General features: G+C 40.7%; 1 protein-coding gene across 4 annotated transcripts in view; it reads right to left on the minus strand.

Annotated features, from left to right (window-relative positions):
* The window catches only part of TMTC1 (transmembrane O-mannosyltransferase targeting cadherins 1), a 261,523-nt gene that overhangs the window by 9,624 nt on the left and 224,597 nt on the right, over positions 1-27,302 (minus strand). For 3 of the 4 annotated variants that reach the window (XM_024733261.1, XM_024733259.1, XM_024733257.1), the window contains 6 exons: positions 20,324-20,432; positions 8,333-8,435; positions 5,818-5,953; positions 5,072-5,216; positions 4,028-4,165; positions 2,528-2,650 (listed from right to left, as the gene is read on the minus strand). In XM_024733261.1, the coding sequence (XP_024589029.1) occupies positions 2,528-2,650; positions 4,028-4,165; positions 5,072-5,216; positions 5,818-5,953; positions 8,333-8,435; positions 20,324-20,432 (754 nt within the window). The remainder of the gene's footprint in view (positions 1-2,527; positions 2,651-4,027; positions 4,166-5,071; positions 5,217-5,817; positions 5,954-8,332; positions 8,436-20,323; positions 20,433-27,302) is intronic. The other variant, XM_024733260.1, reaches the window with a different exon arrangement.

The following is a 27,302-nucleotide window of genomic DNA, read 5'->3' on the forward strand; positions in this document are numbered from 1 at the left end:
TCTCAAGTGCACATGGAACATTCTTCAGGATAGATCACATCTTGGGTCACAAATCAAGCCTTGGAAAACTTAAGAAAATTGAAATCATATCAAGCATCATTTCTGACCACAATGCTATGAGATTAGAAATGAATTACAGGGAGAAAAATGTAAAAAACATAAACACATGGAGGCTAAAGAATATGCTACTAAATAACTAAGAGATCACTGAAGAAATTAAACAGGAAATCAAAAAATACCTAGAGACAAATGACAATAAAAACATGACAATCCAAAACCTATGGGATTCAGCAAAAGCAGTTCTAAGAGGGAAAAGAAAACTATAAGACACTGATGAAAGAAATTAAAGATGATATCAACAGATGGAGAGATATACCATGTTCTTGGATTGGAAGAATCAATATTGTGAAAATGACTATACTACCCAAAGCAATCTACAGATTCAATGCAATCTCAATCATATTACCAATGGCATTTTTTATGGAGCTAGACAAAAAATCTTAAAATTTGTAATGAGACACAAAAGACCCCAAATAGCCAAAGCAGTCTTGAGGGAAAAAAACTGCTGGAGGAATCAGACTTCGTGACTTCAGACTATACTACAAAGCTACAGTAATGAAGACAATATGGTACTGGCACAAAAACAGAAACATAGATCAATGGAACAAAACAGAAAGCCCAGAGGTAAACCCACACACATATGGTCAACTAATCTATGACTGAGGAGGCAAGGATATACAGTGGAGAAAAGACAGTCTCTTCAATGAGTGGTGCTGGGACAACTGGACAGCTACACGTAAAAGAATGAAATTAGAACACTCCTTAACACCATACACAAAAATAAACTCAAAATGGATTAAAGGCCTAAAAGACCGGACACTATAAAACTCTTAGAGGAAAACATAGGAAGAACACTCTTTGACATAAATCACAGCAAGATCTTTTTTGATCCACCTCCTAGAGTAATGGAAATAAAAAGAAAAATAAACAAATGGGACCTAATAAAACTTCAAAGCTTTGGCACAGCAAAGGAACAATAAACAAGATGAAAAGACAACCTCAGAATGGGAGAAAATATTTGCAAGCAAATGAACGGACAAAGGATTAATCTCCAACATATATAAACAGCTCATGCAGCTCAATATTAAAAAAAACAAACAACCCAATCCAAAAATGGGCAGAAGATCTAAATAGACATTTCTCCAAAGAAGACATACAGATGGCCAAGAAACATATGAAAAGCTGCTCTACATCACTAATTATTAGAGAAATGCAAATCAAAACTACAATGAGGTATCACCTCACACCAGTTAGAATGGGCATCATCAGAAAATCTACAAACAAATGCTGGAGAGGGTGTGGAGAAAAGGGTACCTTCTTGCACTGTTGGTGGGAATGTAAATTGATACAGCTACTATGGAGAACAGTAAGGAGGTTCCTTAAAAAACTAAAAATAGAATTACCATATGATCCAGCAATCCCACTGCTGGGCATATACCCAGAGAAAACCATAATTCAAAAAGACACATGCACCCCAATGTTCATTGCAGCACTATTTACAATAGCCAGGTCATGGAAGCAACCTAAATGCCCATCGACAGACGAATGGATAAAGAAGTTGTGGTACGTATAGACAATGGAATATTACTCAGCCATAAAAAGGAATGAAATTGGGTCATTTATTGAGACGTGGATGGATCTAGAGACTGTCATACAGAGTGAAGTAAGGCAGAAAGAGAAAAACAAATATCGTATATTAATGCATATATGTGGAACCTAGAAAAATGGTACAGATGAACCGGTTTGTAGGGCAGAAATTGAGACACAAACGTAGAGAGCAAACGTATGGACACCAAGGGGGGAAAGCAGCGGAAGGCTGGGAGTGCTGGTGTGATGAATTGGGCGATTGGGATTGACATGTATACACTGATGTGTATAAAATTGATGACTAATAAGAACCTTCTGTATAAAAAAAAAAAGACACTTTCAAATGACTGGTAGAGATAGTGTTTTAGGAGTTCAGAGGAAACAAGGTCACTGGGAGAAAGGATGGTCTGGAGGGCTTCCTGAGGGAGGACACAGGCCTGTGTTGGTAGATGAGTGGGAATCTGCAGGGGATTGGGGTGGTGTGGGCACAATGTTACAGGATGTGTGGAACGCCAAAGCTCTTCAGGCACTAGTCCAGCTGAAATAGAGGGTTACTGAAGGCAAACAGAGAGAAAAAGAGTGAACGAGGGGAGGAGAGAGAGAGAGGGAAGCTGGTTTGAGGGCAAAATGCAGAATGCTTTAAACATCAGGTTCAAAGCGATAATTCAGAAAATAATGCAGAGGTATTGTGGAACTCCTAATAGCCAAAAACCAGAGGCTCAATTATAAAAAATTAAACTTATTATGTCAATTAATCAGAAAATTCACTCCACAAAACATGGCAACGATCTTAGCTTTTAATGTATATGCTTCATTAAAGATTGAGGGAGTATTAATTTTAATCCATGAATTTAATAACAATTTTATTAAGTCTTTATACCTCAAAAGCTTTGTCAAGAAGGTTCTGCTCTCTTAGTTGATTTCCTTTTGTGAAAAAAAGTTCAGATACAACTTTTGGGTCCTTTGGTTTCAGCTTCAGAGCCTTGTCTATAGCATCAAGTGCCTGTACAGTTTAGAAATTAAGACACAATAAATGTAGGTTAGATACAGAAAAACTAAGTTAAACGATAACATCTATAGTTTTTGTTTCCTATGTATTAGCTAGCGTGGTGAGTGACAATCAGAACACGTTTTTCATTTTCTCTGATGTTCTCATCAAGGAATAAAACAGCCCTGACCAAATAATTTCCCTATACTCCAGGTTTCCTATTCACATGAGTGACAATGAAATGTCCCCGATCACTTTTCAGGAAGGCCGTGTGATCTCATTGAAAGAAAACAAGATCTGAGGTCAGTTGTGTTGCCCTGGCCATGTGTCCAACTGGACCATTCCAACAGCCTCCTTTTAGGGCCCTGGTGCTCACTCTGCCCCCAGCACCTACTGGCCCACCCCCTGCAGCCAGAGAGCTCTTCAAAGCACAGATCTGATATGTTGCTCTTTTCCTTAAGACCCCAAAGCTTCTTCCAGGAAAAGGAACAAAACCCTTGCCCTGGTCCCAAGCCTTGGGGTTGAGTCCCCAGCAACCTTGGTGGCTACATCTCACAGGCGCCCTGCTCCCTCACGCCCATTCCTCAGACAGGCCATTTACTGTTGACATAGGGCCTTTGCATGTGCTTTTTCTTGCCTGGAACGCTATTCACTGCTCCTTTTTGCTTAATAACTCCTATTCATCACTCAGTCCTCAACTTCATATCACTCTGCAGGGAACAGAACCACCCAGACCACTCGGGTCCCCTGATTACATGCTCATTAGGGACCATGCTGCTCTTCACAACATCACTGGGCACAGCTATAATTCCGCACTGGTTTTGTGATTACTTGCTCAATCTCTGTCTCCTCTTCGACTGTAAACTCCACAAGGACAAGGGCAATGTTTTTTTTTTCCTCACACCACTTTATTCCCACTGCCCACCACAGTGTCTGGCATATAGCAGGCATTCAATAAATATTTTGTTGAATCAGTTCATGTATTTACTGGTCATGTGACTTTTAAAATGGAGATAAACAGTACAGTTGCAACACAGGGCCACTGACCTGCCTTAAAGGGTTGTTATAAAGAGTCTATAAAATATCTTTGAGGGAACATGGAAAATGATAAAGCATACAAATGTTAGTGTTTATCATTATCGAGTTAGCTGAAAACAAACTGAGATAATACCACATAAAATCTTCAGACCAAGGATGAACCAAGAAAATAGCGTCTCGAGGGGACATCTTAGGAATCAAGCAGGTATCTGAAAAGTGCCCAGAAGATAAGCTCTGACAACTGACGATGTTCAAGACTGCTCGGCCTTGTGAGCGTGCGGGCTGGGGGGTCATTCAGGTGCACCCCATTTTCTACCTGTGAACCCAAACGACTCCAAACAGTGTCCTCTCTACCTTGTCGTGCTGCTCCTGCTTGCTGTGGATGGCAGACAACAGGCGATAGCATTCAAGGCACCCAGTCTCCTCTGACACAATGTGATTGGTCATCTTTTCAGCTTCTTTTGTCTGACCCATCACGGCCAAGACCTGAGCCTGCGAAACCACAGTGACTTTGGCTTAGAAGGTACTTGGCTATCACCTTATCAAATAAAGCACTCTTTATCAAATAAAGCATTCAGGAAACACTTCCCACAAAAGTGCTCAGAATCGCTTTGTGACTCACAGAGAAGACTGACTTACCACAGTTCATGTTGTTTGTTTGTTTATTTAGGCATGTGCCTGCATTTGTGTGTGAATGGCAGGAACATCAAAGCCATTCAGTGACTTGGGCCTTTTTAAAAAAGTTGACTATGTCAAGAGAAATTTTTTCCTATGGTTTCAATAGAACACTGTGCTTATAACAAGATAACAAGTTTGTTTCACTGAAAATCTAAGGGAAAGGAAGAGTAATGATCCAAAATATTGTTGATATTAATTTTCCTGAATTTGATAGTTGTACTGTGGTTAGGTTAGACAATGTCCTTGTTCTTAGGAACTATTTGCTGAAGTATTTAGAAATAAAGGGGATGAGATCTCTAATTCTCAGATGGCTCAAGACAAAATATCATGTATTAATAATATGTACATGCACATACACATACCTAAATATGCACATACATATGTGTACATACACACATACATACATACATGAGAGGATGATAAACAAATGCATCAAAGTGCTAAAAATTCATCAATCTGGGTGAAAGAGTATATGGGAGTTATTTAAAATTCTTGCAAATTTTTATAAGTTTGAAATTATTTCAAAACAAAAACTTAATAGTGTTTTTAGGGTCCATGTGTTTGGTGAATGGCTGTAACATTGGTTATATGAATATTCATTAAATGGATATAGTATAGTGTTCTAGTTCCCGTTTTGAGGCATACTGACTACAGCTCCCTGTATTGCATGCCATGAGTCTATTTCCTACTCCATTTCCTTTCTTTTGTCCATCTGCTCACCAGTGCCAGGCGGAGTTCCCTTTGGGAAGGCTGAAGGGATGCAGCTTCCCGGTAAATCTGCAAAGCCTCTTCATATCTGCCAGTGTTGTAATATAGAGCTCCCAGCGGTGATAATATCTCAGCTTTGCGTGTCACCTGCAAGGCGCTGAATTTTGAGAAAACAAATGGACAATTTTCTTCTAACAGGTACATCTCCAAAGGTTGAAACTTAGATTTAGGGACCACTGTACACGGTTTGAGACTCTGCTCCCACATGGTCGTTGTTTTTATATCAAGAAGAATGTTAAAAACAGATCACAGTGCCAGCCTCTGACTATAAGTATGTCTCTAGTGACCCACCAATACGTAAACTGAGCCCCAAGGATCTTTTCCATTTATGGTGATAGACTTGTTTTGATGTATGCACAGTTTTTCATCTAGATCCGTTTTCAAAATTTCTATTTGTGGTTTGGGTTGTAGTCCTTAGCTTCAACAGAAAACAATGGACTAACTAAAATGGGAATTAAATTCCAACCTTGGTTTAGCACTATGCTTTAACCGGCAGGCAAAAGAGTCATTAACTGGGATATCATTTATCCCCAAAGTGCCATTTATTGTACTGTTCTCTTTGGAGAGGAGAATCTGTATTGCCTGCATTGGCAAAATTTGCTAGTATTCTGAGAGCATCTGTTCCAAATAACTAAGAATTTGATGGCCAATTGCAGAGGTCTTAGGATGACTTACAAAGTGAAAAACAGGAACTTTACCGTTTGTACCATTCTTCAGCCACACTGTTGTCTCCCAGTGACCTGTAGAGTCTCCCCAGGTTCACCATGGCTACATGATGGCTCGGGCTAAGTCTGATGGCCTGTTGGTAATGGGTCACTGCCTTCTCTGGAGAGCCTGTAATCAACAGGTGGTAGGTTGGTAAGAGCAGAACATGCCTTAATTATAAAACACACAGACTTTTTTTTTTTTTTTGGCTGCATTGGGTCTTTGTTTCTGCACACGGGCTTTCCCTGGTTGCGGTGCACGGGTTTCACATTGCGGTGGCTTCTGGTTGCGGAGCACGGGCTCTAGGAGCGCGGGCTCAGTAGTTGTGGCTCATGGGCTCTAGAGCACGGGCTCAGTAGTTGTGGTGCACGGACTTAGTCGCTCCACGGCACGTGGGATCTTCCCGGATCAGGGATCAAACCCATGTCCCCTGCACTGTCAGGCTGATTCTTAAGCACTGTGCCACCAGGAAAGTCCCTAAACACATGGCCTCTTTAATTTCTCTTCTGATGATCTTTTTTTCCTACAGCCATACCACCAATTATTCAGTTTGTAAATTAGCTCACATTTTGGCTTCTCCTTGCCACTGCCTAACTTTGGACCATTTCACTATTCATTTTCACTTCCAAAGAAATTAGTAGTAAAAAAGCAGTAAAAACTAAAACCTGTTTCTTTTATTAAATCTATTATTTTAGTCAAACTGGTTTCTGGCCATTGCCTTAGTCAATATGGTGTTTTGAGATTATCAGTGATTGGCATTTATGTAAGATATTGTTGCTTCTCATTATACAAAAAGTGGAATGGGCTGTTATAGAAAGAAAACTGTCCTGAAGTAATTTCTGAGGGTCTGTCACAATTACTATACCACAACCTAGTGATTGAGGCACTGCTTCAAATAAGCAGGCGTCTTCTGTATTTTGAAAATCTGTTTTTAAATCATACATCTTTGTTTAGAGGGTATTTATTGAATGGGACTTTAAAAATAAAAATAATATCACCTTGCATTTGTGCAATGCATTGTATATTTTAAAACACTAATTAAATGATCTCATGATTTTTTGCAGGTATTTTGATCCTATTTAGCTGCCTTTTGATAGCACTTAGTTGCCTCTTGGGATTTAAAAGATATTAAAAAAAAATATCACTTTACAGATACAGGCTCTAAAGTGCAAAAACATTAAGAAACTTGACAAAAATCCCAGGGGAAGTGAGAATAAAGGTCAGAACTACCATCAAGTCTCTCTAGTATGATAAGGTTCCCCAAAGAAGCTTCCTAGTGAAATTATATGTGAGTGAATGAATTGTGGACAAGTCTGAAGCTCTACATGGCAACGGAATGTTTATTATCCACACAGACATCTTCTCAAGTCTACCTTCTTTGAATGCAAGTTTGACTAGGAGGTGCCAAAAAAGACTACGTACGTAGAGGTCTATGTATAGGTCATGATAGGGAGAATTTCAGTAGTATAAAAGCAGAATACACTGGGAGTGGTAGGAAAATATAGAGGGTGGTCAGTGAGATTTTGGGGGGTTGGGAGTTGGGGTGGGATATTTTGTTGGTGAAGCAGAAGGAAGAGGGCTAGATCAGGCCAACAGGTGGTCTCTTCAATTTTTTGTTTGTTTTTAATCTTTGATACCTAATTTATTATTATGTTGCCAAAGAACCAGCAGGTGGCACTAAGAAACAATTTTACGTGTGAAAATAAGGGATGTTTCCTAGGTGTATCAGAATGTAAATTTATGTCCTAAGAAACAGAAGGGCTTCAAATATCCCAGAAAATAAAAACCCTTTTGAGCATTTCATATGGACAGAATAATTAAAATCGAATTTTATTACAGGGCAGGTAGTCTAATAGTCAACGAGAACAAAGCAGTGTTTTTGTATTAAATTCAAGCATCTTTTCATTCTTTACAAGTATTCATAACATGCCAACAGTATGTAGGGTACAAACCATCAAGAAAACAGAATTCCTGTCCAGTAAAGTTTTACATTAAATAAGGTAAAGTGTATTTTATATAGCACCTGTCCTATAAGGGTACTCTATCAATTATAATGGTACATTTTCTATAGTATGTATCACATAAAGAACAATGAAACAATTTAAGACTTTTTAATCGGCTGTAGAAAAGTATTTACCATCTGCCAGTAAATAGATTCAGAGGCAGGTTCTGCATCATTGTAGAGAACAGTTCATCATCATAGATTTATAAACTTGTATAAATGCTATTCAAAGGAGACTGTTGCTCATTAAATCATCAAGGCCACTTCCTGCCACCTGGGGACATTTTCTTAGCAATCTGATTATAAGAACCGGCAGATTTTACTGAATTGAGCTTGAAGATTTAGAGAAATGACAGCCCCAAAGTACAATGTGACTGTCAACGGTGTGAGCTTCCTGCCAAGCCCAGTGAGTTCTACTTTTGAGGCATTATTGGGTGGTGGCCATTTAGCTTGACAGATAATATTATCTCATCTCCACAGAACAGGTTCTCTTTAATCTCGCTTACCAGTATCAACTAGGAAAACTCCATAGTTGTTGTGTAAGTCTGAGTTATCTGGGCAGTTCTTTATTCCAGCCTGGTATATTTCCTCAGCTTCCTTAAACCTCTCCTTTAAAAGAGAAAAAAGAAAAATACATGAGAAAGTTTTTTAAAAAAATCAACAATAAACTGAATAATGGAAGTGGGAAGAGCAGAAAATAATTTACTGAGCATCTGTTATGCAACAGGGGCCAAGATCAAACACTATGTACTTTTTTTTTTTTGCAGTACGCGGGGCTCTCACTGTTGTGGCCTCTCCCGTTGCGGAGCACAGGCTCCGGCCACGCAGGCTCAGTGGCCATGGCTCACGGGCCCAAGTGCTCCGCGGCACGTGGAATCTTCCCAGACCGGGGCACGAACCCATGTCCCCTGCATCGGCAGGCGGACTCTCAACCACTGCACCACCAGGGAAGTCCAAACACTATGTACTTTGAATTAAAGTCAGTGCCAACTGCACACATACCAAAGACTCACACTAGTGTTTAGCTCCTTCAGCGCAAACCAGCTGATGTTTACTAAGAAGCAGTATCTGGAAGGATTTGCCCTACAGTTGGAAAAAGCCTCAAAATGGATATTTGAATGGGATGCCCTCCATCCCAGTAACTCTCTGGACGAAAATACGTGTGATCCATTCATATAGGAATGCCTTCCGAGGTGGCAATCTTACTGGGAGATAGGGAGGCCTGGCTATTTGACACAGCTGCATTTGCATAGCTAGCTCTCTTACCTATATTGTATGATTTATTTGGGGAGGTTTTTGGGAAGGAAGTGGGAGGGGAGGCTGATGCTGATTATGGGAGGGGTTTGCCTTATCCTTTCTTTACTCTAAATATTTCTGTAGTCCACCAAACCATTTGTTACTTCCCTTATCACCCCGCCCTTTCCACCTCTGAGCTGTTCCCTCCAACAGGAATATAGGGCCCCTCAAAGGCACACCTCCAACTCCTCCCTTTGTGGCAAGGCCCAGATCAATTGCCACAGCCTCAGTGGATCTTTTTCTAGTTGCTTTGGTCTTCTACTCTAACAATCCACTTTAACACACTTCAATTATTCTGAATTCATATTTAGGCACATTTTCCACAAACATCTGAGATTGTCATGTCACACTTTCTTTTACAATGTATAAGGTAACGCCTAATTAATGAATCAAATGAAATGAAATCACCCAGGTTCTAACAATTACTCACAAGTAAACCATTTCCTAGTTTCCTAGTACTGCTATGAAGGTCAGGTGAAAGGCAATGGTTTGGCATAAATCACAAAGCAACTTTTCCTTTCATGTGCGCTGATCATGGACACCGTCCATAATTTTATCAGAAGTTACTACTACTAAGCATTCAACCAGACACATGAAAAGAGAATGTACAGCATCATTTTTCTCAGACCTGACACCTTGAGCTTCTGAATAAAAATGCCCTGAGTGCTTAGCAATAAGCCAAGAAGCCTAAATCTGATTTGACTCAGAAAGGCGAAGACACTTGACTCTCTGTGGAATGACCAATGCCATCTCTTCAAATCCACATATTTAAGTACCATTTAGGGAACAAAGTGTGCTTTGAATTTGGCAAATTTCTCTTATTTGAATTACAAATCCATAGTCCAGCAAAAATGGATTTCCATGTTTCTAAAAGTGTGTTTTCCAGTTGCCAAGCTCAACAAACTGTCAAACTCAAAAGAAAATTAGAGATGAATGAAAAATCTCAAAATGTCTTCTTTCAATCTACTGAAGAAAAGAAAAACTTTCTGAAGGTATCACCCACTGTAGAACTAGCAAATTGGTGAGTGTGCATGCGTGTGTTTTAAATGGAGACAGGCAAGACACAAATTACCTAAGACTCCAATCGAAGTAATAGAGAGTACCGTTGCATATTTATTCATTTACGCATTCATTCAGCACATGTTTTCTGTAATTGCTATAGAAAGCATGGCATAGTAATTAAGAATTGGGCTGCTGTATGGAGGTTCCTCATAAAACTAAAAATAGAGCTGCCATATGATCCAGCAATCCCACTCCTGGGCATATATCCAGACAAAACTATAATTCAAAAAGATACATGCTGGGGCTTCCCTTGTGGTGCAGTGGTTAAGAATCCATCTGCCAGTGCAGGGGATGTGGGTTCAAGCCCTGGTCTGGGAAGATCACACATGCCGCCGAGCAACTAAGCCTGTGTGCCACAACTACTAAGCCTGCACTCTAGAGCCCGCGAGCCACAACTACTGAGACTGTGTGCCACAACTACTGAAACCTGCACGCCTAGAGCCCATGCTCTGCAACAAGAGAAGGAATGAGAAGCCCGTGCACCACAATGAAGAGTAGCCCCCACTCGCCACAGCTAGAGAAAGCCCGCGTGCAGCAATGAAGACCCAATGCAGCCAAAAATAAATAAATAAAATAAATAACTTTATTAAAAAAAAAAGATACATGCACCCCTATGTTCATAGCAGCACTATTTACAATAGCCAAGACATGGAAACAACCAAAATGCCCATCAACAGATGAATGGATAAAGAAGATGTAGTGTGTGTATATATATATATAATATATATATATATAAAATATATAATGGAATATTACTCAGCCTTCAAAAAGAATGGAATAATGCCATTTACAGCAACATGGATGGACCTAGAGATTATTATACCAAGGGAAGTAAGTCAGAAAGAGAAAGACAAACACCATATGATATCACTTGTATGTGGAATCTAAAATACAACACAAATGAACAAAACTACAAAACAGAAACAGACTCACAGACATTGAGAACAGACTTTTGGCTGCCAAGGCAGGGGGAGGGGGTAGGGAAGGGAAGGAATGGGAGTTTGGGATCAGCAGAGGCAAACTATTGTATACAGGATGGATAAACAAGGTCTTACTGTAGAGCACAGAGAACTATACTCAATGTCCTATGATAAACCATAATGGAAAAGAATATATAAAAAAAGAATGTATATATATATGTATAACTGTACAGCAGAAATTAACACAACATTATAAATCAACTATACTTTAATAAAATTAAAAAAAAAAGAATTGGGCTGCCAATGCTTGGCTACGTGGATTGGAATCCCAACCCCACCATTTACTGTCCCTGTGACCTTACTTCCCCTCTATGTACCCAAGTGTAACAAAGGGATAAAAATAGTACCTATTTCAGAGGGTTGTTCTGAGGATTAAATGGATTAAAACAGGTGAAGCCCTGAGAACAATGCCTAGCAAACAGTCAGCACTTTGCCATGTTAGCCTCTATTCTTTTTTTTTTTTGCGGTACGCGGGCCTCTCACTGTTGTGGCCACTCCCATTGCAGAGCACAGGCTCTGGACGCGCAGGCTCAGCGGCCATGGCTCATGGGCCCAGCCGCTCCGTGGCATGTGGGATCTTCCCGGACCGGGGCACGAACCCGTGTCCCCTGCATTGGCAGGCGGACTCTCAACCACTGCGCCACCAGGGAAGCCCAGCCTCTACTCTTATTACTACTACTAGGAGTAGTATTTCACGAGCACATTTAAAAACAGATGGCATTAGTGTCAAACACTAACTAACACTGGTCAAATGGTAACACAAGAAACTCAAGATTTTTAGGAACTGATTAACTAGTTTAGGATTAGCCAGGGTATTTTTTTTTTTCTGGTTGCCTCTAAGAAATTGTTTATTGACCTCCATATCAGAAGATGATTAAGAAAAATTAAAAGGAAGAACACCCAAGTTAGTTATTTTTTTTCTCATATGGAGTTAACTAAAGAGATTTGATGGGAAAGGAGTTTGAAACTGTAGGCTAAAATGCCACGTGGACAGGGTTGTGATGTCTGACGTGGCCTCAGTAACAAGGCCAGGGCACCTGAGCTCTAGAGCATCTGTATTTACCTCTTTACTACACTGCTCACATTGAGTTGTATTCCTTAGTTCATTTGTCTTTGGGCTCCTTAAATAGATGTATTTTGTTTTTTTCAGCCCCATGTCTTTGGCATCTATCTCCCAGTGGTATAAGTAATAGGACCTCCCACATGTCAAGTATATAATGGAGACAGAAGAGTGGGTGAGACAGACAATCCTGCCCACAAAGACAACGGAGAGGGATTCAGGCAAGGAGACACTGTGATATACGGTGACAGTGTCACAGAAGGAGAAGCACAAGTTTCCTGGAAGGCAACCAGGAGTGATACCCAGACTGGTGTTTATATAGACAGATTCTTTACAACTGTCATAAACCAAATGCCTGGAAACACTGGCTACCATTAACACCAGCAGCTGTGTAATACGAAGATATGCATGAAAAAAATCTGCAGCTACTTGAGATCTTTAAAACATCCTTATAACCAAACTGTGGGAGAGTTGAAAGGTGTTTTTCCTGAAAGGATTAAAATTGACGTCCTCACGTTCTAACTTGCTAAAGTCAGATATCACAGTTTTCAAGTGCAATTACTCTTATACCTGACTTAATTTTACCTTTTCCCCACATTCTTGTTGCTCCAGAATAGGCAAAGAGATCACCTTTTTCATCTAAAACCCATTTTGGGGTTTATGAGCTGGGTCTCCACAGGAATGCAATTTTCAAAGTCCAAAGAAGTAATGGGATTTAAAAGACCATCCATGTCTAGAGCAAGGAATCACATCCCATACCTTCGGTAACCCCCAAGGACAGCCTCAAGACTCTGGCTCTATGACAAATGTTTTCAATGTCTATCTTTCTTGTCCTTTCATTTGACTGTAAATTTCAAAGAATGATTAACTCCACTTATTAAAAAATGAAAGGGACCACCACTGCAGGAGAAAAATACCTTCTAGATGTTTATTTAAAACAAATTCCACCTTCTCTGGAAGGGCAATGCATTTATCTTAAAAAGGAGTATCCTTAATCCCTCAAGTTCAATTTCATTTACCTCATCTGGCTAGATGTCCTGACCTAAGCGGATCACTCCCAGTCTCTACTGATTTGTGAGATCCAGAGGAAATGAATATGAGCTATTTATAGGACAACTTTAATTAAAAATGCTTGTGACCCAGAGAACGGTTCTGACAAATAATACTGTCACCAGAGTCCCCAACCAACCGCTGTCTCAGCATGAAATTGGCCTTCGAGGGCAATGGTTAAAAATGGGCAGCACGCAGCCGTGGGCTTCCCTCCAAGGCTCAAAAGCATTTTCAGTGGGGTGGACATGAAATGGGCCTCGCGGGATAGAGAAAACACCATCAACATCTCCACGTTTTACATGCTGTAATTACCGATATGGCATGTTTTTTACCTCAAGGAAGAGAAAGTGAAAAGTAGATCTGAAAAAGGACGTTTGACTGTCATTTATTCTCTTGGGCCAACTGATACACTTGGAAAAGATTTCTTATAGTTCAAGTTGCAGCAACCAGGAGGACAAAGGGACATGGGCTCAATGCAGCAATCTTCAAACTTCTTGGTTTACACTCTAAAATGTACTGAGGACCCCAAAGAGCTTTGTTTATGTGGTCTACATCTATCAATGTGTACCATAACAGGAATGAAGCTGAGAAATTTTAATTTAATAAACTAATAAATAAACTAATATTTATTATTTATTTAGAATAATAAACAAACATAACACAATAATAAGAAAATAACTATATTTTCCAAAGCCAAAAGAATTAGTGAGAATAGTGGCATCATTTTCTATTTTTCCAAGTCTTTTAAATGTCTGGCTTGATAGAAGACAGCTGGGTTCTTGTATCTATTTTTGTACTAATCTGTTTCTCTACGTTTTTTAGTTGAAGTATGTGAAGAAACCTGGTCTCACACAGACATTTAGTTGGAAAGGGGAGAATATTTTCATACTCTTTTCATGACTGTGAATATATCACATAGCCTCTAAAGAACCACTGTACACTGGGGAGAGAATGAGAGTAAAAAAAGGCAAATTACTTGTTAGTATTATAAAAACTGCACAGGCCTTCTTGGACCTCAGGCGTGCCCGGTCAACCCTTTGTGAACCACTGGCGTAATGAATGGCTTGTAACATGTGTTCTTACTGTATGGCAGATATAGGGTGTGATGTTCCAAAGTGGTGAAGGACCTACAGAGATGGGGCTGGAAGGTTGTGCTCTGACATCATGGCCATGCGTCTGAGCTGCTTTCCATAAGTACTTTCACTCTGGCCAATGATACGAGCACGCAGAGCTATCGTGTATCTCCCCATTAGCCAAATGACTATTACAAACCTGGGAAGTGCAGGACAACTGAATGTTTAAACTCATGTCAGTGACTTTGCTAAGCAACTCTTTAAGACACAGCGGCTCAAAACATAAAGCAAAGATGCCTGCTTTCTCATCCTTTCCTTTGCTTTTACTTTCCTTACAAAACAGTTCTTCCCCCATCAGTCATTGACATGGACGTTTACGAGAAATGTGCCGCCAACATTTGAAGTCTAATTCTCTTTCTCATTCAACTGCAATGAATCAATTAACTTGGCATTCCTCCTCACCAAGGACATGTTAGGTATTTCTAATCCTGAATTTTCTCATCGCCCAGCAGACTGTGATCCATATCACCCTGTGACAATTTAAGAAAGAAAGAAATGATCACTTTAAAGAAGAAATGCCAAGAATCATAAAATAAAAGCTAAAGAGCAAACACTATGACAAGTGTAAGAGACCACAGCTGTGTCACACTGTCCAGAGACCAGGAAGAGTGAGGGGAAGCTAAATTTACATAGAATTGCAGCTTTCTCCATCTCCAAACTCTTCTCATGCCCTTTTGTCCTCATTCTCTGCACTTTCAGGCACATGAATTTCCTCCCATAAGAGGAAGGGATCGTACTGTTCCCCATCCGACAGCCCTCAGGTGATCTAATTCCTGTAGCCAGAAAGCTTTTCCTAATAATTTTAATCTTGTTGATATCTATAAGTTCTTAAGGTATCAGACTAAATATCACTCTTTGGCCAGCGCTCACTGCTCCCTGTATTAGGTTAGGTCCCTATAACATTCTCACTGGTACTCTATTCTCTCTTTGCCCTTTTGTCACAACTGGGTTAGACATTGGGGAAAGGGTGGTAATTCTTCACTTAAGAGTATCCTTACCTTTTAGACTCTAAGTTCCATGAGTTGAGGCCCATACCTTGCTACTTCAGCAATTTCTAATACTTGGTGATACCTAAATGTTCAATAAATATGTGCTGAATAATTTAATCAATAAATTATTACGGTAGGGTTCAGCGCAAGGTGACCTGACCACAAATGCAATGGTATATGTGCCTGAATCTACCCAAAAGACGGCACTTGTCAAAGAAGAGACACTGACCGTGGACCTCTCTTATTTTTGATCTATACTTCTAACTTATATTTTACTGTTCCAATTTTCTTTTCATTCTTGTATCAGGTGAAGTCATATCCCAAAATATATAAAAGAAAAATATTTTAAGTGTTATCAAATTAATTAATTGAGTTTTCCAATAGGCTATAAACCTGGGGCTAGCAATAATGTACAGTGGATCAAGTCATTATGTTAACTTCATTTCCTTTACTGCTAGTGTAATGCAAGCTATATAATCTATGGCAAGAGTAGGCTAGTTAAAAATGATGGTGGGCTTGTAAATGTTTACAATCCTATCTGTGAAGTTGGAGTACAGCCAGTTCTGAATGCTAATAGAAAACCAAAAGAGGCTAGTAAGCCAGAGACCATCCGGGCTTCAAATCTAAGAGTTTATTTTCTGTCCTGTCTTCTTGACTTCTATGCTGCAGTAGACACAGAGGGGCAAATTTATTCTGGATCCTTTTATGTATCTAACATCTATGACAACTCATGTTACGAAGTTTCCTCTATCATTTTTCTTCCCCCCTCCCACCTGGCCCCTTGTATACCTAACCTTGTTAACTACAGCCCCATTACCACAGTCCAGTCATGGGACCCCAGCATCATACAGTGAAAGAGCAGTGGGGAAGGAATCGAGTTACCAGGCTCCAGTCTTGGTCCTGACACTAGTTATCTGTATGACCTTGAGCAGTACTTAATTCTGTGCACCTCATATTTTTATCTACAAAATGAGAAGGTTAAAAATTCTTGAAGGTTTTCCTCCCCACACTACTCTTCATTTTCCCCTCGGAGGGATTACCTACTCATAATATGGACTCATTTATTTGAAGTCCTAAGTCTATCTTTAGTCCTGATCTCTCCCACTGTCATCTGTCCACATGCTATTTCCATTTAAATGTTCCGCTAACATTCAAGACTTAGAGGCTGCACACTGCTGGTGGCACAGCGTATTGGTACCACTCTTTTAGAAAGCAGTTTAGTAACACATCTCAAAAGTCATGAAATGCTGATACTCTTTGATATGGGAATTCAACTTCTAGGAATCTATCATTAGGAAATGATTCAAAGTATTGTTTTAGGGCTTCCCTGGTGGCACAGTGGTTAAGAATCCATCTGCCAATGCAGGGGACACGGGTTTGAGCCGTGGTCCGGGAAGAGCCCACATGCCACGGAGCAACTAAGCCCGTGCGCCACAACTACTGAGGCTGCGTGCCATAACTACTGAAGCCCACGCGACTAGAGCCCGTGCTCTGCAACAAGAGAAGCCACCACCACGAGAAGCCTGGGTGCTGCAACTAGTGAAAAGCCTGCGCTCAGCAATGAAGACTCGAAGTAGTCAAAAATAAATAAATAAATTAATTAAACAAACAAAAAAAAGTAACTTTTCATGAATTTGGAGTTCGTCAATTTAGAAAAGGAATACAACTTGAAACTTTTGGATACAGTATTTACTAACACAAATTGCTTTTCACAATATTAACATGTTAATGCTTTATTTGTATAGAAACCATAGCACTAATTCAAGTGGAGCCTTAAGTTATTCATGAAAATATTCATTAGCACTTGGTGTTACAGGGATAGTTTTAGACACTCTTAAAATGTTAGATCCATATAGCTATCAATTTTCAGATTTGGAAACTGAGGCTCAGAGAGGTAAAGCACTCCTCACCAGAGTCTGTACAGGCAAGGAAGCGGGGTCTGTACATAGTCTGTACTATGAAGTGGGGTCTACAATCAGGCTGCCGCCCTGTTCACTGTCAAATGCTCCTAAAAGCACAGTACAGGGGAACTGACCTCCAAAGTGCATTAAGTCCAGAGATGCTGTATGAATACCCGCCTGCTTTATGCAGTGAAGTACCCTGAGCCCTAGAGAAGGAACAGGCATACAAGGAAGACAAGGCTTTTCTTATAAAACTTGCAGTCTTGTGAGGAAAAATAAACCTGACAAACTGTTCAAACTATAGTTCAGATGTTAATTCAAGAAATAAAAATATATGATTGGTTTGTGAGCTGATGCATGTTCCCAAAGATGTCACAGGAGCTCCGAGGAAAATCTAACAACTCCCATGCGATGGGGAGGTGGATGAGTGTTGGCGGAGGACGTGAAAGTTGAACTGAATCTTGAAATATGAGGATGATTTAGAAGGAGAGAAAGAAAAGACGGCACTATAGGAAGATGGAACTGTGTGAATGTCTGTAAAGAGCTCCCCCAAAACAACACACCATGTCGTCACTGGTATTAGGTGAGTGACTTTGTCATTTATCTTCAGGGTAATTTGCATCAAGAAGAGTGCTTCAGTGTTCACTATCTGTCCCGCCAAGTTGTGAAAAAATATATGACTGGGAACTCAATGCAATGCTTTATTTATTCACTTACAGAGAAACGGAGGCAGCTTTCAAAAATATAGAGCACAAATTGAATAAAATAAATTATTAAGAAAAATGATAAACCGAGTACAAGCAGTGCACACAGAAAAGCAGCCTATCCCATCCAGGTGGCGGTTAGTCGGAGGTGGGCCCAAGGGGGACAAAACTAGAATTGATTTTTTTAGCATTTGTAAGATCCTTCATGCATTAGATTAAAAATAAAGCAAAAAACGTGTAATTCAGGAGAAGGCTGGCCGTTCCTAATACTGAGACATGACAGAAATTTCTCCCTCGAGTCCTCATTCAGAAGCCAGTGAACCATGTAACAGGTGTTGGCCTCAACCCCGCCCCAACCCTGCAGTTAGAAGGAGTAGTTTCACCTGGCTGTCCTCACACTGTCGCTCAGCGAAGGACAAGGGCACGACGTGAGGCGCAGTTCCGTTATGAAACAGCATGGTGGCCCACATGCCCAGCCCTACTTCAAATACAAGTAAAATCTAGATCACGTACTGGATTGCAGGAGCTACATGGTCTTCAGTTCATATCCATTCATTTATTCACTCAGTATTTACTGCTTGCATACAACGTGACAGACATGGGGGGAGAGCCTTGAGTAAAAGAGACAGCCATTCTCATGGAGACTGGCTCACGGAAATATTCTAGTGGTGGGAGAAAGATCACAGGCAAATAGATGTATGTTAGATGGTGATAAATGCTCTGGAGAGAAGTCAGCCAGGGCCAGGAGACGGAGAAACATGTGGGGCAGTGAGGGAGTTATTCTGAAAGGGTAATCACGGACAGCCCCCTGATACGGAACTATGTGGGCAGAAACCAGCATGAGGCGAGGAAGGAACTCTGACGTCTGGCAGAACAGTGTTGCAGGCAAACGGCACAGTTAGTGCAAAGGCCCTAACCTTGTGTGCGGCTTGTCTGAGTAGCTGCAAGACACCCAACCAGGCAGAGGCAGGGAGGGTCTTCCTATGAAAATGAAGGAGCCGGGATGAGGTGAGAAAAGAGAATAATGATGGAATCAATCTTTTCTTCGGGAAACTCCCACTGTGTCTGCTTCAACACAAGCCAAAGGCAGCTGAGGACTGCCGTGTATACCACAGAACACGGCGATCATCACTTCAGCTTAAACATTGTGCTAAAACAGGTATTAAAATCATCCACTACAGGGCATCCCTGGTGGCGCGGTGGTTTAGAGTCCGCCTGCCGATGCAGGGGACACGGGTTCGGGCCCTGGTCCGGGAAGATCCCACATGCCGCGGAGCAGCTGGGCCTGTGAGCCATGGCCGCTGAGCCTGCGCGTCCGGAGCCTGTGCTCCGCAACGGGAGAGGCCACAGCAGTGAGAGGCCCGCGTACCGCAAAAAAAAAAAAAAAAAAAAAAAAAAATCATCCACTACAGACACAGGCTTCTGTCTAAAGCCCACCTACACTATATGGAGAATATTAGAGCAAGACAACTAGACTTATCATTTCTGACACTTAAATATTCATTGAGTGTCCTAATTTTGTTTCCTGGTGAAACCTCCAAAGTTTTGGAAACGCAAATTGCACCCCTCTGTACCTGACATGCAGCATCAAATCATTCATTATATTTAAGCCAATGCTGCAGGGCATCTTTCAAAGGTGCTAAGTTTAATTTTAAAAACAATCTGGCTATTGTGTGCATAGCAGAATCTACCTTCTATTGTGGGCACTTACGTGTGTCAACGAAACTATATCGTCAATTTAGAGAAGACAACTTATATTTGTTTTCCCCACAGCAGGGGGCATGCATCCAGGACACCAAAACAAATGGTTTAGACATAGTGAGAAGAATGAGGGGGAATCAAAATACCCCTCTGCTTTACGCCGTGAGAAATGTTCTCTCTTAGGAGCCTGTCCTACAAGACTCTGTGATCTTCTAACAGTTATAAGACATAGGATCTATAAGATTATTGGTAATTGGTTCCAGAATGAGTTCAGAGATCTTAGACCATTAGCAATTCCCCAGAAAAATATAAGTGAGTAGTAATAAAACCAGAAAATACCATGTATTGTTCTTGTTAGATTTTGTCCCAAAGTGATGGAGAATATAGCAAGGGCCTATATAATGGACCATCTTTGTCTAGAGGCCACCTACATACACAAAGAATACTGGAGTGAGAAAACTAGGTTTGTAATTTCTATCAAGAAGAAAACTGACATAGAGATCAGTTGTCTAATATGAGCTTACAAGTTAAATGATACATATAAAAATCTGTGTAATATTAATTTATATATTCAACAGAAACATTTAAAAATATTATGTGAAACTAAATGGTAACAATTACCTGCTCAGCCAGTAATGAAGCTAAGCTTGAATATGCATCTGCAAACTCGGGACCATATTTAATGGAATCTTTCAGTAAGATGATAGCCTCTTCCTTTTTCTCCTGAGACCTATAGGTTATAAGAGAGTAAAAAAGAACACCTTTTAATAAAACTTTAAACCCTCTGATTAGACTTGAAAATCTCATTTCTTTTAGCAAAGATTAACGGATTCACTCTGATTTTACTGCAAATGAATTACATTAGACTTCCTCCGGGTGCTAATAAGTTTCTGTCTCTGAATTCTCAATGGAAAGAGATGTTAAGATATAAATGACACTGCAGGTTATTCACTGATTTCTCTACCTTCCATTTCTCGCTGTGTGCTCTTGAGAGTTTTATTTAAAAATGTACAAGTTTATTAAGCAGAAAGTTTGACCTTCACAGGAGCAATTTTGGGCACATGACCTGGGTGGCATGGGAGCCAGTTTTCAACCATGTGGAGGATGGTTTGAACCCCTGCAGTACTAACTGCACCTCTGCAGGCTGGCTCCTAATGGGGTCTGAGCCACCTATCAGCAACAAGCCAGCCAAACTTCCCACGTTCATCTTTGCTTTTCTATCAAGAGAGATACCTTTTACACATAATTTGTGAAGTTAGAAGATACTGTGACTACTGGCTGGCAAAGAATGATCAGCTCTTTTATCCTCATATTTTTATTAAAAATCGGGCTGATGATCTTCATTTTAGTCTTCTTCCAGTGATTACATTTTTTTTTTTTCCTGCGGTACGTGGGCCTCTCACACTGTCGTGGCCCCTCCCGTTGCGGAGCACAGGGTCTGGACGTGCAGGCTCAGTGGCCATGGCTCATGGGCCCAGCCACTCCGCGGCATGTGGGATCTTCCCGGACCAGGGCCCGAACCCGTGTCCCCTGCATCGGCAGGCAGACTCTCAACCACTGCGCCACCAGGGAAGCCCCCAGTGATTACATTTTTTATTTAAAGAGAACTCAAGGCTTCAAAGTTGTTACCACTATTTTGGGCGAAAGTTCTCTTTCCTGTTAGTGTCATGGGGAAACACTGTGTCATTAGCCTGATATCAGTATCCCTGAAGCCAAAAATGTACGCTGGCAGTGATCAACTTTGCCATCAATACAATTCCACATACACTGACCACTTGCTAAATGCTAGACATTGTAATTGGCAAAAGAGGTGGAATGAAGAATAGAACCACTGGAACTACGGAGGGCACACAGCCTCAGGGTCCCCCAACTTTATGAGTTACCAATACTGAACTGTGCGCTTATGTTTTTACTACGTAGGGTCAACAATCATTTATTCAACAATGAATATGTACCAAATGCTCTGGTCAATTTTCACATAACATCATTAATTTAATTCCCACAGCAATCCCAGGCAGCAGGTATTACTGTCCTATTATACTCATTTTTCTAATGAGAAAAATTTGGATTCAGAAAAGTCAAGTGACTCATCATATTTCCATAACTAGTGTTCTGAGTCAAGATCTGGTGCTCTTCTATCACACTATATTTGCTTATTCTAACTACTTAGAAATCCACCTCCTATGAGCTTGATGCCCGAAGTGTGAACCATGGGCCAGTAATCATCAACATCACCTAGGAGCTGGTTAGCAGTACAGAGTCTCAGGCCCCATCTGGACCTAAAGAATCAGACCCTGAATGTTAAAAAGATTCTCAGGTAATTTGTACTCACATTGAGATTTTAGTAGCGTGGCTCCCTGAATTATCAAAGGCAGCTGAGAGTAGCTCCTGCTATATAGAACCCCTATGTAGGGCTTCAGGCTCTACAGGATGAAGATCTCTAGGGGAAAACTAGTATTGACTCCATGCGTTTGAGTTCCAAGTACTAGAAGCAACATGTTACAAGACGATTTTACGTAGAAGGCAGTCTCCTATCACAGACCTTGAAAAAAAGGTCATGTTTCCAGCAGAGGCATTGCATCCAATGTCTCTCTTGCATTCAATACACTATTCAATGTAGCAAACATGAAAACATTTGTCGTTGCGTTAGCTATTTCCCAGGGGAGGTGGCTGTCCACACTATCCTCTCCTTAATGGGGTCTAACTAACTCAAACTCTGGCTCCTCTCGATGCATAGTCCTGCCCTTGATATCAAGGTGTAACACTTGTGTCATTAAGTGGCTCATCTTTGGGATGTGGCTTTAAAGTTGTGCGGTTATAAGAAACTGGCATTATAGCTCTCTCAGTGCTGCTTTCTTGTCAATCCATTCATTTAGTTGACAAACATTCAGAGTGTCTGTAAGACTATGGAAGACCACTATGTTTACATATGCTTGGGTTTCTAAAATATACCTTGAAGTAATTCTTTCATGGGCACATGTTTTTAAATGAAAACTTTTTTTTTTAACATCTTGTAATTGCTTTACAATGTTGTGCTAGTTTCTGCTGTATAACAAAGTGAATCAGCTATACATATACATATATCCCCATATCCCCTCTGTCTTGTGCCTCCCTCCCACCCTCCCTATCCCACCCCTCTAGGTCGTCACAAAGCACCGAGCTGATCTCCCTGTGCTATGCTGCTGCTTCCCACTGGCTATCTATTTTACATTTGGTAGTGTATATATGTCAATGCCACTCTCTCACTTCGTCCCAGCTTACCCTTCCCCCTCCCCATGTCCTCAAGTCCATTCTCTACATCTGCGTCTTTATTCCTGTCCTGCCCCTAGGTTCATCAGAACCTTTTTTTTTTTTAGATTCCATATATATGTGTTAGCATATATATATATAGTATTTGTTAGTATTTGTTTTTCTCGTTCTGACTTACTTCACTCTGTATAACAGACTCTAGGTCCATCCACCTCACTACAAATAACTCAATTTCCTTTCTTTTTATGGCTGAGTAATATTCCATGGTATATATGTGCCACATCTTCTTTATCCATTCACCTGTTAGGTTGCTTCCATGACCTGGCTATTGTAAATAGTGCTGCAATGTACATTGTGGTACATGTCTCTTTTTGAATTATGGTTTTCTCATGGTATATGCCCAGTAGTGGGATTGCCGGGTCATATGGTAGTTCTATTTTTATGAAAACTTACTTTTAATCCTGGTAATTTAACTATTGGTTTCATGGTTAGAAGAAGTCTTCCTCCAAGGATTTCGTAAATCTTTATTAACATTAGTTTGGAAAATTTCCCAAAATCCAAAGGAAGATATAGATTTAGGAAACTGAGTCTGAAAATTAAGCCCCTCAGGACATAATTTAGCTTGGATATTCTTTAAAATCAGCAGAGAAAAAGCCACAACAATTTGATAGCAAAGAGTTAATGATTTTCATTTGTTATGGCTCACATCAGTTAGAATGACAGCTTAATCTTTCATATATAAACTCAGTGAGGTTAATTACCACTTACTACAGTGAGTGAATCTAAATACTTGGGGTTGTCCATTCACATTCATGTGACATATTGGAAAAGTTAGCATCAAAGTTATGTACAGGGAACTCGAATTCTTTATGAAACACTGTACCTCTATTAATCTCTTGAGGGACTGACTTGATATACTTTTTTAAAAAAATAAATTTATTTATTTATGGCTGTGTTGGGTCTTCATTGCTGTGTGCGGGCTTTCTCTAATTGCGGCGAGCAGGGGCTACTCTTTGGTGCGGTGCATGGGCTCTAGGTGTGCGGGCTTCAGTAGCTGTAGGCACACGGGCTCATTAGTTGTGGCTTGCAGGCTCTAGAGCGCAGCCTCAGTAGCTGTGGTGCACGGGCTTAGCTGCTCCGTGGCATGTGGGACCTTCCCGGACCAGGGCTGGAACCCGTGTCCCCTGCATTGGCAGGTGGATTCTTAACTACTGTGCCACCAGGTAAGTCCCTGACTGATATACTTTCAAAAAACATCTCATCATGTAATTTCACATGGTATGTAAGTATTACGAGATGCAAAAACTGGGGCAGATGAGATTTTTTCCTCTTAGCTCTGCACTCTTGGATGACTCTGCTTTTCCCTGGGAGCCTTTGAAAGTCATTAGAGCCCAACAGGGGTCAGGCACATGCCAAGTTGACAGATATTTTTAAATGTTTTTTTAAGAAAGCCCAAGAAATGAATAAGTGGTAAATTTATTGTTGTTGTTTATGTTTCTGAAAGGAAGAGGAATAGCAGGGAAGATATATTTCTTCTGTGGTTTCTCTTTTGCTCACCCTTTGGTCGAAGTTTATGAAATTGGTGTGGGTTTGACACAGTAACTTACAGCAAATAATCACCTAAATAGAATCTTCCTTGGCCGTATAGTAACGGAATTACCACGTGAGAATTGAACTTCACTGCAACCTGTTTCTTCAATAGCATCCTTTCATATCTGCATTATGGCCCATGTTTCTTTGCTAATTATCCCATATTCAGAAACAAGGGCAATATTCCTACAATTATATTGGATTATTGCAGCCTAGAGTGCATCTTACTGAGTGGTGCTTGCTAACAGCTTAGTTCACACCCTGTTTCTAGTTCCCTCTTTCTCCTCCTTCTATTTACAGACAACTAAAAGATACATTCTTTTTCTAGAGCACTGCTCTCAACACATTCCTTTATATAAAAATCTTCATTAATGCCCTACTGCTTACAGATAGACTCTTAGTTTAAAACCCTCTATAGTATGGTCCTGACCAATGTTCCAAATGTACCCAGTGGTGTGGACGAGTGGGTACTAGTCCAGCCAGATTGAGTGGCCTTTGGTATCTATTCTACAGAACCTAAGAGATCACTACTCCACTGCTTCTCTGCCCTCACTGTAGGTTTAAAATCACTTGAGGTGCTTTTGTAAAGGCCTTAGTGTTCTGAGGTTGGGCCTTTTAATAGCTCTGATGATCCCCTTATCAGAGCTCCTAACCATGCAACACAATCAAAAACCATACAGTTGCTACCTTTCTTAAATTTTGATTTTCTTTTTGAGCCTCCATTAAGAAGAAAAGATAGGGGAATCGCTATCAAAAGCCTTGTTCTGGCCTCCAAGGGGGCAGCTGTCCTTTGTTCTTTAGCTCAACATTCTGAGCAGTAACTGGGCTTGAGCCCACTGGGCTTCTGCAAGGCCCTGGCACAGCACCTGAAGGGCTGCCCCAGTGCCTTCAGCGGAGGGGGGTGGGAGTCTATCAGTGAGGGCGCCACACAGGTAGGTTTTTAAAGCTTCAGGTTTCACAGTAGTTGTCTGCTGAACATTTACTCTCTGCTAAAGACAGAGTTAAGTGATTCCTTTGCATTATTTAATTCCCATTAAGCATTATGAATTATGCAAAATTATCTCCATTATAAAGATTTAGAAAACAATACTAGCAACTACCACCCCAACAAAAATAAAAACCTGAGATTTGAAGAGCTCACACGATTTGCCCTGACCACATAGCTACTATACCACTAGGATTCGAATATGCAACTTCAACTTTCACGTGTTCCATCACCAGGCCATGATTGGCCTTTCTGCATCCACTCTGTTAAATGTTATGTGCTCTGTCTGTGACCATTACTAAGTTGTAAGCTCTTTCATAGGCAGGACCCATATCTTATTAATCTTACTTCTTTTATCCCAGAGACTAGTACAGTGATCTGCACAAATAGAAATTCAATAATCGCTAAATTATTTTTTAAAAACCATGGTTTTAATATTTTCTTTATTCCTAGGTCTTCGTAAATCTGCTTAAATAAGCTTTCTTTTTAAATAACAGAGGAGAATGATATATTTATCTATTTTATATTTCTGTTTCTACAGCTTTTTCAATATTGTAGAAGTGAGCCTAGAAAAAGAGAAGCATCCCATGCCTTAGACTCATAAGAAAATTACAAGTATAGCTTCCATTTATTGAGCACTTCTTATTTAGCAGGCACTGTTAAGCAGCTTCTCTAGCTTAACTGTGAAGGGTAGCTAAAAGCACAGATTCAAAAGCCAGAATGACTGGGTTATGACTCCATCTCTACTATTTCCTAACTGTGCTCCCTTAGGCAAATTGTCCGCCCTGCGTCTCTGGCACACAGTAGGTATTATATATTTTGGCTTTTAGTAGCTCATTTAATGTTTCTAAAATCATCAATTAGAACCTATATTCCCCACACCACTTTTATTTATTTATTTTTAATTAATTAATTAATTTGTGTTTTTTTTTTGGCTGCGTTGGGTCTTCGTTGCTGTGCGCGGGGTTCCTCTAGTTGCCGCGAGCGGGGGCTACTCTTCATTGCGGTGCGCGGGCTTATGAGGGCTGCTCTTGCTGCGGAGCGTGGGCTCCAGTAGTTGCGGCTCGCGGGCTCTAGAGCGTGGGCTCAGCAGTGTGGTGCACGGGCTTAGCTGCTCTGCGGTATGTGGGATCTTCCCGAACCAGGGCTCGAACCTGTTTCCCCTGCATTGGCAGGCAGATTCTTAACCACTGCGCCACCAGGGACGTCACCTCCCCCTCACACGCACACTTTTAAAAATGTGGTGTTTTTGAAATTCCTTCTAAAGTAATATATCAGTACTTTCACATTTCAAATTATTCATGAGAAATTTAAGTTAGATGTTAGAGTGATTTTTCCTGTGTCTGGTCTTATACCATAATGGATTTTGGGTGTAAAAATCATCATTAAATACACAACTGAGGGCTTCCCTGGTGGCGCAGTGGTTGAGAGTCCGCCTGCCGATGCAGGGGACGCGGGTTCGTGCCCCGGTCCAGGAGGGTCCCACATGCCGCGGAGCGGCTGCGCCCGTGAGCCATGGCCACTGAGCCTGCGCGTCAGGAGCCTGTGCTCCGCAACGGGAGAGGCCACAACAGTGAGAGGCCCACGTACCGCAAAAAAAAAAAAAAAATACACAACTGAATAGCACTGCACTAAATGTAAAATAACCCAGTAATAAGCAGAGTCAAAACCCCTAAAAACCTCATTCTAAGGCAAATGTCAAGCTGAGGAGGCCTAAACGGCAGACTGATAGTTCAGAATCCACTCAGCTGCTATTAGAGCCACACAAAGGAGTAG

The sequence above is a fragment of the Neophocaena asiaeorientalis genome, unplaced genomic scaffold (genome assembly GCF_003031525.2).
Source record: "Neophocaena asiaeorientalis asiaeorientalis breed wild unplaced genomic scaffold, Neophocaena_asiaeorientalis_V1.1 scaffold150, whole genome shotgun sequence".
Classification (NCBI taxonomy): Eukaryota; Metazoa; Chordata; class Mammalia; order Artiodactyla; family Phocoenidae; genus Neophocaena; species Neophocaena asiaeorientalis.